This window comes from Formica exsecta, unplaced genomic scaffold (assembly GCF_003651465.1).
Source record: "Formica exsecta isolate Colony F162 unplaced genomic scaffold, ASM365146v1 scaffold1414, whole genome shotgun sequence".
NCBI lineage: Eukaryota > Metazoa > Arthropoda > Insecta > Hymenoptera > Formicidae > Formica > Formica exsecta.
Genome location: NW_021848743.1, coordinates 122,134 through 138,275, shown reverse-complemented (window position 1 = coordinate 138,275; position 16,142 = coordinate 122,134). Strand labels below are relative to the sequence as shown.

Sequence of the window (16,142 nt, the reverse complement as noted above, 5' to 3'; positions counted from 1 at the left end):
TAATTTATATATATATAAAGTTTATTCTCTCTCTTATATAATGCTTCTTTCTTTATATATAAAAATTATAATTTAATAATAATCTTTCTAAAATACAACTGCATATTGGGCATAACATAAAATCCGCTCGTTTTAGGTGCACTTTCCTACATTTTCTGTTTTTAAAACGAAACAGATGTATATTCAAATTATTAAAAGGAAAAGAAAAAAGGAAAGAGAGAAAATTAAGAAAGAAACAAAATAAAGCAGAAAAAGTGCGACTAAAATGAATCGATGTACAAATGATAGTCTGATGGTTAATGCAAACAGAATATACCATGAAATCCCATAATATTTCCCAGTACCATGTTATTAGAGCGTGTCGCGCACACATACATAGTTATGTAAATGATTAAAAAAAAATAACAAACGTTTTCGAATCGTCAGTTGCGTAATCGTTGATAATTTCCTGTCCTGATTTTGAAGGCGATTCGGATTGTATGACCGCAGAAGACACTTGCTCGTCCTCATTATTATCAGTAGTGCTCGAAGCATGTGTCCTGCGAAAGGCATGTTAAAAGCGAAGCACATGCAGATGTGAGTAACTTGAAAATGATATTCTGCATGAAAGCAATAACAATCATTTAATGTAGAATAATTCTGAGATAAGATAATATGACTTTTTCCAATTTTTTTTCTAATGGAAGTTAATAAAATAAAAAATTAAAAATGTATACAATATATATAATTATTAAATTATTTATTATTTAAATAATAATTATTATCAAAGACATGTGTATATGTGTTATGTATAAATATATATTGCTTCAATAATAATAATTAGATTGTCATTACATGATAATTAATATTTAAACAATTTCTAGATTTTAAATATCTCTATAAAGCATGTATACTCTGCTCTATATTCTCTTCTATTTTATGAAAAGTTATCAAAAGACTATAAATGTATTACAAAATCTTTCATTCTGAATGAATCTCTGATTCTGCTTACTTACTTAATTATAAAAACGTACTACATAGTTACAAATCTTTTTTGCAGATTTTACTGTTAAATCTAGCCGGTATTTTATTACAATTATTAAAGCCATTTGTACAATTTTATCATCTTGTTCTGTTGTAATCCTTTTTCTCTATTAAAACATATTAGACACATAATAATAATAATAAATTTAAACTGTCCTTTTTAGGTGGACTTTATTTTCTGCATTGCAAACGAAACAAATTTATCTCTAAAGGAAAAATATGACAATTATAAAAATTAAAAAATTAAAAAAAGAAAGAAAAACAAAATAAAATTGTATATGTAGAACTGTGACTAATAAGAACAGAGTTCTTACTTTCTTAATGGATACATCAGCAGTAATTTTGTAATATCCTGTGCAAAAAAGAAAAACACTCACAGCTCTGGCACTGGTTCCATTGGCTCGGGAATTTCTTCCTGTTCCTCTTCATAGTCCGCCTCCATGTCGTCCGTCGGCGGACTGGAAGTCGCGACGGTAGGCGTGGAGAGTCTCGTAGAGGACGCGGACTTTGTGGGCCGATTCTTCGCCGCCCTCTTAATCCGCTCGTCTAAGAGAGACCTGTCTTTCTCCGATATCTACATCAAACAATCTATTTACATTTCTATCTGCTTGTGTTAAATTGTTGATTACTTAAATTCAGACGTACTTGGCCGATAAGCTTGAATACACGCTCTCCTTGTAGGAAGTAGGCCTGGACAATGCAATTTAATGCGGCGTTGCGAACGGAATTGTCGCGATCCGCTATTTGCTTCGCGACTTCCTTCAAAGCCGCAGACGGGCTGGGTTGACAAACAGAAACTCCGTAATTTTCAATTAGCGAGCCTAATTGATCCAGACATTCTGTAAGGCAAACGCAATACGTTCTTAATTCACTTACAAATTTTGTGAATTTTATAATGAAAACCTAAGATTTTAACCTGTTCGCTGTCGTGCATTCTTCGATTTCAAACCCTCCATCACGTACGAGAATAATTTGCTCACGGGATATACTAGAGCAATTTGTTTGAATAAAGCTCGTACGCCATTACGTACAGCATCCTTTGGATCGCCTATCTGTTGATCGATATAAAAAAATATAATAAACTAATATATTGCGTATCTAATAATAATTATAAAAATAAAAAAATAAGTGTTTTGTAACATACTTTGATAATAAGATAGGGGAAAAACGATGCTGCTTCTGTTTCCAGCATGTGATATTGATCTTCAATTAACATATTAAAGACCAATTGTAAATAATCCAATCCTTTCAAAAGCACAGAAGGATTAGTGTCAAAAAATCGTAATGTCAACCATTTGAGAATGAGATCCAAATTAGACACCAACGCTTTGCTATTTCCAGGCATATCCTAATAAAAATACAAATAGGATTAAAAATCGTGTTATATGTCAAATATATATATGTTATATTAAATATTAGTTATCTTATAAAATATTATCACTAACTACCAAAATTTTATATTGACGCTTTTAGAAGCCATATTTACACATGCACATACACACATAATTCGATATAAAGAGAGAGAAATTATATTCATATTTTTTATATATAAATTAGAGAGAGAGAGTATATAAATAAAAATTGATATAGACTACTAAATACTAAATCATACATTGTTTCTCTCTTACATATAAACATATTAATCCAAATACACATATTTACCTCGGTGAGTGTTTCGATAGCCTTTAAATGGTATCGGAAATCAGAATGAAACATATTTGCTCTTAAAGTCTTGTTGACATTTGCCGCTGTCATAAGATCCTTTAGAAGCTCGACGAATTCTTCTCTAGGTGTGGTAAAGTTCCACTTAAGCACCTTTAACTTTTGCTCGTCGATTACACGTTGATGTTTCAAATTATTGACGACCAGCAGAGGACTGTTATCTACATCATCATCTTTCTTACGAGCGCTGCCTGGTTTGGACGACGCGCCCTTCTGGAATAATAAACGAGAAATAATAAATCATAGAAAGAGAAAAAAATTTGTCTGTATAAAGATAGTTTAATATAATTAAATTTAAAAGAAAGAATTAAATAGATAAAAATAATGAGTAATATACTCGAATTTAAATAAGTTTATAAGCTTAATTATTAGATTATATATCAATATTCCAGATTTCATTACCGATTTAACCACTTTTGCAACTTTTGCACCTTTTGCGCCACTCTTCTGGATATTGTCGTCCGAAGGTTCTTTCTTAGGTAGAGGTTTTAGAGGTAAACTGGGACGAGCTTTGTCCAGTGCGGCAATTACTACCGTCCGTGACCCTGGCTATAAAAATTATGATTTTATATATTTATTATTATTATAAGCGTCTTATATGTTGTTATTATATGTGTATTCTATATATTTGTCAATCATTAGACCAATAAGCAAAATCATCATTATATAAAATTAAAAATATTAATATAAGTTATTAAAATAAAAGAATTATCAAGTTATTACTTGCATTTATATTTATACATATATCTTTAGTCAAAGAGAGTTGAAAGAGAGATTATTGTATGTATGTATGTGTTTGTTGCAAGTTTCCAATCTTTTTTAATAGTTAATTTTAAGATACAGATTTATTATACAATTCGTTTAAACAATCAAAGAGAAAATATATATAAAGTTTATTATTTATGTATATTTGTACTAAAATTTTCAATTTCTTACAATTCAAAAATCATTACATTAAAATATTTTTTAAAGAAGAAAAAAATCTATACTTTATACAAAATCGAAAAATCTACCACACAGGAAACATCCTGTAACTCATGTAAATACCTTCAGTTTTTCGGTGTTTCTTGCCATAGCTTCGTACGAGAGATGAATCATAAATCCAAGAACAGCTTCCTGAGCGTTCTTTCGTACGTCCGAATTGCGATCCTCTAGATTAGTATACAAGTAGGAAAGACACACGAGAAGTTCCTCTTTAGGAATCTGTTTCACCGGTATCAAAGGCAATTTCTGCGCCAGCCAATTCCATAGTTCGGTTCGCAGCACTGGCGAGCCCGTTTTCAAAGCATCTCCTATCATCTCGCCATCGAAGAACTCTTTACAGCCGCACTGATCTCCCCATGTGTTGATGCAGGAGATCGCGGCTGTTCTGATCCAATTCTTGCTATCACCCAGACATTGTAAAAACCCGGGAAACAGAGTGCGAACATGCAGTTTCACTGGCGGTCCCATAGCCGTCGCCAACATTTCGCATATACCTAAAAGCATATTTAAGGACAAAATTTAATAAAATTGAGTTATTGAATTACTGATCATCAAATGTTTTTTATATGGGTTATGTTAATAAAAGTCTAAAAAGTTTTAATATATATGATATAATCTAAGAAATTATAGTTTGTAAAGCCCGTCTATAATTAGTAATTAATGTCAATGATGATTAATAATTATTTTAATTACCATTAGTTTATTAATTATATAGTCGAGTAATATGTAATAAAATAATTGTATTATATCAGTTAATAAAAAAATCACACCAACCTAAAGTTGCTTGCGCGATCTTGCTATTGCTGTCCACGAGACGTAGAGCCAATCCCTGCGGCAAATCACCGATAGTCGGTTTGATGAACTTCGCTTCACTAAGGAGAGTATTCACTTTCTGCAGCGCCTCGTTACGCACTTTCCAATTTTTGTCGGCCAATTCGGCTAGCAATGCCTCGGTGATCTGGGCGTTGATGTCGACGCGCGGGATCAGCTCGTTGAGATCTGGATCGCTGCCGCTTACTCTCTTCTCTGACAATGACTCCTCTGCGTCTTCATCCTCGTCCTCGGCAGTGATGGTATTGACCTTTCCAGCCTTGGCGCCGCGAATGGGAGTCGGTGGTGTTTCGCCGTTACGTCTTTCGCACTCTTGTTCAATCTGCTGTCGCAGCGCGGGCTTCTCGTTTTCGAAAAACGTCAACAGTGGTCTGCCCATATAAAGATATAAAGTGCCTAGCAATGTAACCGCGGCGGTGCGCACGCCGGGATTTGTCGCCGCTACTGCCTTCTTCATATTCTCAATGATGGACTTGATGTTGAGACTACAACCTATGTGAGATATTTCGATAAATTTCGTACTAATAAAAATTTGACACTGTTTATTTTATATTTTTTATTTTAATGCAATCGTAAAAAAATTTTAATATAACGTAGACGCAATATTGAAGAAAACCATCAAAGCATTTTATATCTATTTTATACTGCTATTTCTTATAAATTAAACCAAACATTACAAACCAAACTCTGTGAGTCCACGGCACAGCCATAGTAGTGTCTCCTGCTGCACTTTTGGATTTTTCTGATTAAATGCAAACGCTACTATTTCATCAACAACATACTCGAAGCTTATAGCCTCGGCGATTGCTAGCAAGGTTTCTATAGCGATCGAACTGTTCTTCGCGTCTGCCAATTTTTCCGCGATATCCATAAGACAGTATTCGGCAACGGTGGCCGTAAAGGGATGATTCTCCGCCAGATATTTGACGATTTCTATGCGCAATTTCAATACCTGAAAATAGAAATAGATTTAAATATTTCGCAAACGGATTTGAAGAATCTGATTCGCAAATAGTATACAATTCTTGAATAAACTCTATATCTAAGCAGAAATTGAAACTGCATATTAGTGAAGTTGCATACCAACGTTTATAACATTTTTCAGTTTTTAAAAATGATCAAAATAATAACTAAAAATTGACTCTAATGTCAGTAAAACAAATTTTATCATTAATATTAAACCCTATAAATCGAACTTAAAAATGGCATTCTTACTTGGAAATTCGTGTCCTTAAAGCCAGGCTTCTTTGCAAGAGTGCGCACAAACACCTGGGCCGATACTTCTGTCGAATCCATCATCTTAATGGTGTCAGATAGCTGTGTGACTGCGGCCAGACGCGTTTTCCAATTACTGTCCACAAGACCAGTAATTACTTCAACCGGCAAAAGCTGCGCCGCCATTTCGTCAATCTCCTCCGGGCTGTAATTTCTTTCCATCTGTACCGTTTTCTTCGCGGACGATGCTAGATTTGTGGCTGACGAAGCGCCACCGGGTTTCTTGGCCATTGATTTCTTTGTGGTCGCGGTATTGGGTCTTTTCGGTTTGACATTCTTCAAATTGTCTTTGCTCGCTTTATTCGTCTGTTGCGATTCCACTTTGGCGGGAGCAGTGTTAGGTCGTTCCTGTCGCTTCGTACCGCCCGTTATTTTTACGAGTATCACCGCTTTGTCGGCGCACTCCTTAATCTTCGTCATCTTCAAATTGTCGATGTCCGTAAGGAACGGCATCATTGCCTTTTCGCCGATCAATTTCATCGCCGTGCCGAGCGCTTCCGCCGAGTTGTCACGCACTGTTGGATCCGGCTCGTTTAACGTTTTCAGCAACGCACTGGTATACGATTTGAGCAGCTTTTTATTGAGATTGGCCGGTGGCGTGCGCGCGAAACATCGGGCCAAGTAAGCGGCCGTTTCAGCCTTTACAGCCGGGTTCTTATTATCCAAGGCGGCCAGAGTGTCCTCGAGGATGAGATCAATGCTGATGCTCTCGTAGATGGCGTCAGCGAGCTCCCGCAATGCCTGCACCACTGTCTGCTTCTTCTCGCGGAATTTTTCCAGTACGGTGGGCAGACAAGCAGTGGCGTACGGCTGAAATCGTTTCTTCAGGCCTGTGGCCAGGCCGGCCAGACACTTTCCCGCTAGCGTGACTACCACTACATTACTGTCTTTCGAGATAATTTTCTTCAAGGCTCTCACAACATCGCCGTAATCACCATTTTCCAGTTTCGGATTTTTAACGAGTGTTTCGAGCGCTTCCAGCGACTCTTTTCGCTCCTGCCATTTCTTTGCTTCGACTTTTTCGTAAAAGTCTTTCGGCAATTTTGACAAAATGTCCACAGGCGCCAACAGATCGTAAGGATCTATATCCGGGATAGAAGCACCATCCGCGTCTTCGTTCTCATCCTGGCCGTTATTATCGTTCCCTGCCGCTAAGTCACCATTCTTGCCCATATTTTTCGGCTTCTGCGAGCGTAGATAACGCATGGGCATTACTTTTTCGTCGCTGAAATTGTTAAACTCCGTCTCGAGCTCCGTGACATGCACTGGCTTCAACGTATTCAGTTGCTGCTTCAAACGATCACCCACCCACCGATACATCTCTACCACCATAGCTTTACCCTCCTCCCGCACTGTCTTGTCCCTATCTTCAAGGAAATTTCCCATCTTTTTTATCAGCGGCTTCATATTGATAACTTTTGGTCCAAACTCCTTAAGTGCCAGCGTTAAGGTAGCGATGCACGCTGAAACAATTTTCGGATTCTTCGCATCGGTGCCTTTCAGTAGCTCCTCCTGCACCGCCTCATATTTCTCAATTTCGATATACATCAGCGTGATGTGCACGGCCAGTTCCTTTGTTTTAGCCTTAGGCGCAGCGATGCATTTGGACACGATGCCATTCATCACTTCGCCGACTATCTTGCCGGCTACTGCGGCGTTCTCTACGAAGGCCAGGGTTGCTTCCAAGCCCTTCTCCTGCGCGGCTGCATTGCTATCCACCACGAACTTTTTGATAAAACCCATGTACTTGTTCCACTCTGGTGACTTTTCATCGTCAATACACTGGAATGTCTTCACGCATTCCTCATATCCATGTAAACGTGCTCGCCAAGACTATACATCATTAAAAATTATTATTTATTTTATTTAATATATATAATCTATAGATACATATATCACAGTTTCTTCCCCTTGCAATATCCATACCCAATGTAATATGTGCATATTATTATGTGAAATTATTTTGAAAAAACAGCGCGATCAATAAATATGTATTTATATAAATTGAATAATTAATTTCACATTATTCTTGTCACACAGTGATAATAGTTCTGCGATATTTAAATTGTCAAAATCATAAACTTATTAATAAAAATACAACTTGTTTTAAAAAGCAACAAATACCATAAATATTTTAAGATAAAATACAATTAATATTATTATATACCTTGTGTGCACAGCGCTCCTCCAAAGGTAATTTCATATACTCTGTATCTTGCTCCATGATTGATTAACTTGCCTAAAAGAATGACTCACATGGGACTTCCTCTTTATCATATAGGAAATAAAATTAAACTGATGTAAAAAGTACACATATATACTAATTGTTACATTGACAAAGCAAATCAAAATAAATGTAATATAATGAACGACTTTGTAATAAATATACAGGTCATTCGATATCTACTTTATAATCAGAGAATGTACTCGATAAAACAACATATAATTAAATTGGGCTTTCCAACAAAGTCTTGTCAATAACAGATTCCCTCCATCTGAACAGTGATTTCCTATAAATAATTTTCAAAACATAGCTAAAGATTGAAACGCGAATGTAACAATGTTAAAACTGTTACAATCGTTTCCTCTCCGTGATTACTTTTAACGCAATAAGTTTGTAGATGTAATTTGTACAATGGAAAAATAATAATAGGAGGATTTGTAAGTCAGAAAGAATCGTTATATACAATCGAAAAGATTTGAAAAGAAGTCTGGCACGTTGCGATCAACACCGCAATCCAAAGAGCGGTCTCTCGGCGTCTTACCTAGCAAGATGACAATAAATCAAAATCCGACACGGTCGGCGTGTTATTAATCGCGGCTGAGTCGCGGCGTTGAAACGCGCGCTAAAACGAGAGGCACACGAAACGCGAGTGTGCCGCTGGCTCACGCGAATTCGCTCTCTCACGACCTTCCAGCGGCCATTAAATCTGTTACATACATCGAATTTTCAAACGTACATGGCCCTAACTGTCAAGAAGGAACGCAAACAAAAAGGGCGACTATATGTATATATATGTATCTAGAGCGGCGAAACGGCTCCTCGGAAGAACCGTTCGATCCGCGATTAGTCTGACGTCATGACAGTAGGTGGCGCGGGACGCGATCGACACCTACACCCGTTTCACATAATTTTACATAAATTTTTTATATAATTTCTATAATAATGGGAGATTTTTATAATAATTATCTCATAATCTCTTATCTCAATATTATTATTTTCATAATCTCTAATCTATCTACATAAGAGATGCAGTTTATGTTTAATTCTCTTTCGCTCCTTCACCCTTTTCAAAGTTTAACATATATGTATATTTTAAATGCTAAAAGTACAGCTGAATCTCTTACAAGAGTAAGGAATAATTAAATTTTGCTTGTAAAGCATATGTTTAGTCAAGGAAGAAGAATGAATTTGATTGGTTTCGCCATATTGTTGATACATATATGTCAGTGTCAACAATATGGCGTGCATTGTACACTTTTGTCCTTGCACTGGACTGGATCGACATCAACTGTGTATACTAATAATATTACATTATAATATTGCATGATGTAAATGTAATATTATTACATCATGGACTGTCCTATATGGCCGTATAACGTGTATACGTTGGAGCCAACTTCTACACGAAAAAGAAGAACGACTGTCCTATAATGATTCTCCTTTTCCAATATGTTATAGAGTTCATCGTTTTGTTCTTATATCCTTATAATATTGTGCAAATTACAGTTGATCCAAATTAAAAAAAAAAAATAATATAAAAACTTTTTATTTATATGTTACAATAAAAACTTGTTTTACGCCGAAACTGTCATATTAGAATAAGATTACATTTATATGACAAAATGTTTATCAGGCATTATATATTATATTATATAATTTTGTTTATTTTTATTAAAAAGCTTTGCTTTAAAAAAAAAAAATAATATAAAAACTTTTTATTTATATGTTACAATAAAAACTTTTTTTACGCCGAAACTGTCATATTAGGATAAGATTACATTTATATGACAAAATGTTTATCAGACATTATATATTATATTATATAATTTTGTTTATCTTTATTAAAAAGCTTTGCTTTCAAAATATTCTGTCATAAAATTGTAAATGTCATCACAAGAGCTTTATAGTTATATAACATATGGAATTATAGTTATTATAACATATGTTATCCCTAACAATATATAAATTTACAAAACCAAGAAAAATTACATATAAAACTAAAAAAGAACTACTACTTCATCTCTTAATTAAATGATCTATTAATTGTAAATCGATTTCTTCATAGTAACAGTTTGATCAGTATTTTTTTACTATGTGTACTCTTCTTATTTTTCAATATTACATATTTAATCATGTAATATCATATTCAGATTCAGCTTACAATTAAAAAAGTAAGGACTTTCTTCATAGTAACAGTTTGATCAGTACTATTTTTTTACTAGGTGTGCTCTTCTTATTTTTCAATATTACATATTTAATCAAGTAGCATCATATTCAGATTCAGCTTACAATTAAGAAAATAAGGACTTTATTATTATTCTGAATTACTTATACAGATATATATTGTGTGTCAAGAAGTTAAAGAAAATATAAAATTTAAATTATCCAATTTAAAAATATGTATTTTATGTATACAAATAAAGTCATAATAATGGATATAAATTTTAAATTTCCATGCACATATGTTAGTTTAATTTCTATATTTAATTGGACATAATGATAAAAAATAGCTGTACAAATATTTATATCTTACTATTTTAAATTCATTTGACTATAAAATCCGAAAATGGGTCATTTTGGTGCCAGAAAGAAGTCTCCGCCGCGAGATATATTTTTTAAAAAGTTTATTAATATAACAATAGTATATACTTTTTTATAAGAAAATCGTATTACTTCAATATATGTTTAAATATTAAAAGGCATTTGAAAAAGCAACATATGTAACAGTCTAATAGAAGCTGCAAGCTACATGCACACACATTCTCTCTTTTCCTCTCGCACACAATTTTTTTTATCCAATTCATATAACATCGAGCTTATTGGCTACGCGCTATGTAATTAAGGATCAACTATGTGGTGGTTCGTAGCTTATAATACCGCCGCGTGGTGTTGGAAAAAAATATGCGTCTTCCATCAATTAGAGAAAGTGTGGGCATTCACTGTCTTCTTATCTCTCTTTCGCTTTTGTTTTTTCTCTCAATTCTGTTATATTTTTTTTTTTTGTTTCTTCCGCTATCTTACTAGCCACTTTACATCATCATTACTATCAATATATTAAAATAAAAATAGTCCATTCATTCTCGCGCTCTCGCTCACGCTCGCGCAGCACACTCACACATATCAGTCTTTTAAAATAATTATCTTAATTAGCGCGGATTACTTTATCATTATCGTAATCGGGGGGAAAAAAGTAGGAAATGTTGATTGGTGGGGATTTAAAGAGCTTGGTTGATTGATTGATTGGTTGCTTGGTGATAAGTTACTTTGTACTTTACAGCCGCACTGATCTGCCCATGTGATGATGCAGGAGATTGCGGCTGTTCCAATCCAATTTTTATTATCACCCAGATATTGCAGAAACCCGAGGAACAGAACATGCTATTTTATTGGCGGTCCAATAGCTGTCGCCAACATTTCGCATATACCTAAAAGCATATTTAAGAGCAAAATTTAAGAAAATTGGCTTATTGAATTACTGATCATTGAACAATAAAACTCTAAACAATAATGATTAAATCGTAATTAATAGAAATAAAAATAAAACGTTTCTTATACTGAGCTATGTTAATAAAAGTCTAAAAAGTTTTAATATATATAATATAATTCAAGAAATTATAGTTTGTAAAGCCCGTCTATAATTAGTAATTAATGTCAATAATGATTAATAATTATTTTTTTTAATTACGATTAGCTTATTAATTATATAGTCGATTAATATGCAATAAAATACTTGTATTACTCAGTTAATAAAATAATCGCAAAGTGAACACCAACCTAAAGTTGTTTGTGCGATCTTGCTATTGCTGTCCACAAGATGTAGAGCCAATCCCTGCGGCAAATCTCCGATAGTCGGTTCGATAAACTCCGCATTACCAAGGAGAGCATTCGCTTTACTAAGGAGAGCATTTGCTTCACTAAGGAGAGCATTGGCTTCACTAAGGAGAGGATTCACTTTCTGCAGCGCCTCGTTACGCACTTTACAGTTCTTGTCGGCCAATTCGGCTCGTAATGCCTCAATGATCTGGGAATAGATGTCGACGCGCGAGATTAGCTCGAGATCTGGCTCGCTGCCGCTTACTCTTTTCTCCGACAACGACTCCTCTGCATCTTCGTCTTTGGCAGTGACAGCATTGACTTTTCTAGCCTTCGCGCCGCGAGTGGGCATTGGCGGCGTTTCGCCGTTACGCCTCTCACACTCTTGTTTAATCTGCTGTCGCAGCGCGGGCTTCTCTTTTTCGAAGAACATCAACAGCGGTCTGCCTATATAGAGATATAAAGTGCCTAGCAATTTAACCGCAGCAGTGCGCACGCCAGGATTTGTCGCGGTTATTATCTTCTTGATCTTCTCGATCATGAACTTGATGTTGAGATTACAACCTATATGAGATATTTTGATAGATTTCGCATTAATAAAAATTTGACATTTTGTTTATTTTATATTTTTCACATTAATACAATCGTGAAACAAATTTTAATATAATGTAGACACAATATTGAAGAAAATCATCAGAGCATCTTATATCTATTTTATATTCCTATTTCTTATAAATTAAACCAAATATTACAAACCAAACTCTGTAACTCCACGGCACAGCCATAGTAGTGCCTTCTGCTGCAGTTTCGGATCTTTCTCATAGAATACTTCCTCTACTATTTCATCAGCCACATACTGGAAGCTTGTAGTCTCGGCGATTGCTAGCAAGGTCTCTGTAGCAATCGAACAGTTCTTTGCGTTTGTCAATTTTTTCATGATATCCAGAAGACAAAAATCGGCAGCGATAACCGTAAAGCGATGATTCTCCGCCAGATATTTGACGATTTCTATGCGCAATTTCAATACCTGAAAATAGAAATAGATTTAAATATTTCGCAAATGGATTCGAAGAATCTGATTCGCAAATAGTATACAATTCTTGAATAAACTTTATATCTAAGCAAAAATTGAAACTGCATATTAATGAAGTTGCATACCAACGTATATAATATTTTTCAGTTTTTTAAAATGATCAAAATAAAAACTAAGAATTGACTCTAAAGTCAATAAAACAAATTTTCATTAATTTTAAACCCTATAAATCGAACTTAAAAATGGCATTCTTACTTGGCAATTCGGGTCCCTAAAGCCAGGATTATTCGCGAGAGTGCGCACAAACACCTGGGCCGATACTTCTGTTAAATCCAACATCTTAATGGTGTCCGATAGCTGTGTGACTGCGGCCAAACGCGTTTTCCAATTACTGTCCACTAGACCAGTAATTACTTCAACCGGCAAAAGCTGCGCCGCCATTTCGTTGATCTCCTTCTGCCTGCATATATATCCTCTTATCCTTCTGTTTAGTTTCTCTGTATCCGTCTGTATCGCTTTCTTCGTGGATGATGCCAGATACATGAGCGACGAAGCGCCACCGAATATCTTGGCCACCGAATTCTTTGCGGTCGCGGTATAGGGTCTTTTTGATTTGGCGTTCTTCAAATTGTCTTTGCTCGCTTTATTCGCCTGTTGCGATTCCATTTCGGCCGGAGCGGTGTTAGATCGTTCCTGTCGCTTCATATCGCCCGTCATTTTTACTAGTATCACCGCCTTGTCGGCGCACTCCTTAATCTTCGTCATCTTCAGATTGTCGACATCCGTAAGGAACGGCATCATTGCCTTTTCGCCGATCAATTTCATCGCCGTGCCGAGCGCTTCCGCCGAGTTGTCACGTACTGTTGGATCCGACTCGTTTAACGTTTTCAGCAACGCACTGGTATACAATTTGAGCAGCTTTTTATTGAGGTTGGCCGGTGGGGTGTGCGCAAAACATCGGGATAGGTAAGCGGCCGTCTCAGCCTTTACAGGTGGTTTCTTATTCTCCAAGGCAGCCAGAGTGTCCTCGAGGATGAGATCAATGCTGATGCTCTCGTAGATGGCGTCGGCGAGCTCCCGCAACGCCTGCACCACCGTCTTCTTTTTCTCGCGGAATTTTTCCAGTACAATAGGCAGACAAGCAGTGGCGTACGGCTGAAATCGTTTCTTCAGGCCTTTGGCCAAAACAGCCAGACACTTCCCTGCTAGTGTAACTACCACTACATTACTGTCATTCGAGATAATATTCTTCAAGGCCCTCACAACATCGCCGTAATCGCCGTTTTCCAGTTTCGGATTTTTAACGAGTGTTTCGAGTGCTTCCAGCGCCTCTTCTCGCACCTGCCATTTCTTTGCTTCGACTTTTTCATAAAGTCCTTTGGTAATTTAAAACCTATGTACTTGTTCCACTCTGGTGACTTTTCATTGTCAATGCACTGAAATGTCTTCACACATTCCTCATATCCACACAAATGTGCTCGCCAAGACTACGCATAATAAAATATTATTATTTATTTCATTTAATATATATATAATTTATAGATACATATATCACAGTTTCTTCCCCTTGTAATATATGCATATTATAATATGACATTATTTGGAAATAAAAGTAGCGCAAACAATAAAAACATATATTTATATAAATTGGATAATTAATTTTATATTTCTCTTGTCACACAGTGATCATAGTTCTGCGATATTTAAATTGTCAAAATCACAGACTTATTGATAAAAATACAACTTGCCTAGGTTTTAAAAAACGACAAATACCATAAATATTTTAAGATAAAATACAATTAATATTATTATATACCTTGTGTGCACAGCGCTCCTCCAAAGGCAATTTCATACACTCTGTATTTTGATCCATGATTGATTAACTTGCCTAAAAAAATAATTCATTTGGAACATCCTCTTTATCATGTAGGAAATAAGATTAAACTGATATAAAAAGTACAAGTATATATAGTAATTGTTACATTGACAAAGTAAATCTAAATAAATGTAATACAATGCACGACTTTGTAATAAATATACAGGTCATTCGATATTTACTTTCTGATCAGAGAATGTGTGCTCGATAAAGTAACATATAATTAAATTGGGCTTTCCAAAAAAAATCTTGTAAATAACGGATTCCCTCCATCTTAACAGTGATTTCTTATAAATAATTTTCAAAACATACCTAAAGATTGAAACGCGAAGATAACAATGTTAAAAGTGTTACAATCGCTTCCTCTCCGTGATTACTTTTAACGCAATACGTTTGTAGATGTAATTTGTACAATGGAAAAATAATAGTAGGAGGATTTGTCAGTCAGAAAGTATCGTTATATACGATCCAAAAGATTCGAAAAGAAGTCCGGCACGGCGGTGATCAACATCGCGAAAAAACTGTCTCTCGACGTCGGACTTACCTAGCAAGATGACAATAAATCGAAATCGACACAGTTGGCGTGTTATTAATCACGACTGAGTCGCAGCGTTGAAACGCGCGCCAAAACAAGAGGCACGTGAAACGTGAATCTGTCGTTGGCTCACGCGACTCGCTCTCTCACGACCTTTCAACGGTCATTAAATTCGTTACGTCGAGTTTTCAAACGTGACCGTGTTCCAAAATTCACTACCAGTATTGAAATTCCATAGTTCACATAACATATATTATAAAATTCCAGTACTGGCAGTGAATTTTGAAACACGGCCCGTATAAAGGAACGCAAACAAAAAGGTGACTATGTATTTATATGTATCTAGAGCGGCGAAACGGCTGCTCGGAAAAACCGTTCGATCCGCGATTAGTCTGACGTCATGACAGTAGATGACGCGGGATGCGAACAATACCTGTATCTGTTTTATATAATTTTACATAATTTTTTACATAATTTATATAATGGAAGATTTTTATAATATTCATCTCATAATCTTTTATCTCAGTATTATTATTCTCATAATCTCTTATCTATCTAGATAAGAGATGCACTTTATGTATTTAATATTCTTTCGCTCTTTCACACCCTTTTTGAAGTTTAACATATATACATATATTTTAAATGCTAAAAGTACAGCTGAATCGCTTACAAGAGTAAGGAATAATTAAACTTTGCTTGTAAAACATATATTTAGCCAAGGAAGAAGAATGAATTTTATTGGTTTCGCCATATTATTGGTACGTATATGTCAGTGTCAACAATATGGCGTACGTTGTACACTTTTGTCCTTCTATTAACTCTATAA

General features: G+C 35.2%; 2 protein-coding genes across 8 annotated transcripts in view; both read right to left on the bottom strand.

The window, feature by feature from the left end:
* Window positions 1–9,551, bottom strand: part of LOC115246221 (protein mini spindles) — a 14,500-nt gene extending 4,949 nt beyond the window's left edge. For 4 of the 6 annotated variants that reach the window (XM_029824910.1, XM_029824912.1, XM_029824913.1 and 1 more), the window contains exons 1-13: window positions 8,601–9,551; window positions 8,003–8,074; window positions 5,776–7,668; window positions 5,242–5,512; window positions 4,504–5,052; window positions 3,793–4,223; window positions 3,148–3,294; window positions 2,686–2,958; window positions 2,168–2,371; window positions 1,940–2,075; window positions 1,669–1,862; window positions 1,401–1,597; window positions 411–539 (exon numbers count right to left, since the gene is read on the bottom strand). In XM_029824910.1, the coding sequence (XP_029680770.1) occupies window positions 411–539; window positions 1,401–1,597; window positions 1,669–1,862; window positions 1,940–2,075; window positions 2,168–2,371; window positions 2,686–2,958; window positions 3,148–3,294; window positions 3,793–4,223; window positions 4,504–5,052; window positions 5,242–5,512; window positions 5,776–7,668; window positions 8,003–8,059 (4,481 nt within the window). In that variant the 5' untranslated portion in view covers window positions 8,060–8,074; window positions 8,601–9,551. Of the gene's footprint in view, window positions 1–410; window positions 540–1,400; window positions 1,598–1,668; window positions 1,863–1,939; window positions 2,076–2,167; window positions 2,372–2,685; window positions 2,959–3,147; window positions 3,295–3,792; window positions 4,224–4,503; window positions 5,053–5,241; window positions 5,513–5,775; window positions 7,669–8,002; window positions 8,104–8,600 lie in introns of all 6 variants that reach the window. The other 2 variants (XM_029824911.1, XM_029824914.1) reach the window with 2 other exon arrangements.
* Window positions 9,552–11,047: 1,496 nt separating this feature from the next.
* LOC115246220 (protein mini spindles-like) lies at window positions 11,048–15,690 on the bottom strand. Of its 2 annotated transcripts, none has more exons than XM_029824908.1 (6): window positions 15,326–15,690; window positions 14,722–14,793; window positions 13,161–14,392; window positions 12,629–12,899; window positions 11,834–12,436; window positions 11,048–11,484 (listed from the first exon to the last, which is right to left on the bottom strand). In XM_029824908.1, the coding sequence occupies exons 3-6, from the start codon at window positions 13,728–13,730 to the stop codon at window positions 11,438–11,440; spliced, it is 1,491 nt and encodes a 496-aa protein (XP_029680768.1). In that variant the 5' UTR covers window positions 13,731–14,392; window positions 14,722–14,793; window positions 15,326–15,690; the 3' UTR covers window positions 11,048–11,437. The 2 variants fall into 2 exon arrangements, with proteins under 2 accessions (XP_029680768.1, XP_029680769.1); XM_029824909.1 differs by lacking the exon at window positions 15,326–15,690 and adding an exon at window positions 15,094–15,284.
* Between the last annotated feature and the right edge of the window lie 452 nt (window positions 15,691–16,142).

Excerpts from the sequence above, each read along its gene's own strand:
- LOC115246220 (XM_029824908.1), bottom strand. The coding sequence starts at position 13,730 with ATGAAATTGATCGGCGAAAAGGCAATGATGCCGTTCCTTACGGATGTC. Across the intron at positions 12,900-13,160 it reads TTAGGGACCCGAATTGCCAA|GTATTGAAATTGCGCATAGA; the intron begins GTAAGAATGCCA and ends TTCTATTTTCAG. Across the intron at positions 11,485-11,833 it reads GATCGCACAAACAACTTTAG|GTATATGCGAAATGTTGGCG; the intron begins GTTGGTGTTCAC and ends ATATGCTTTTAG.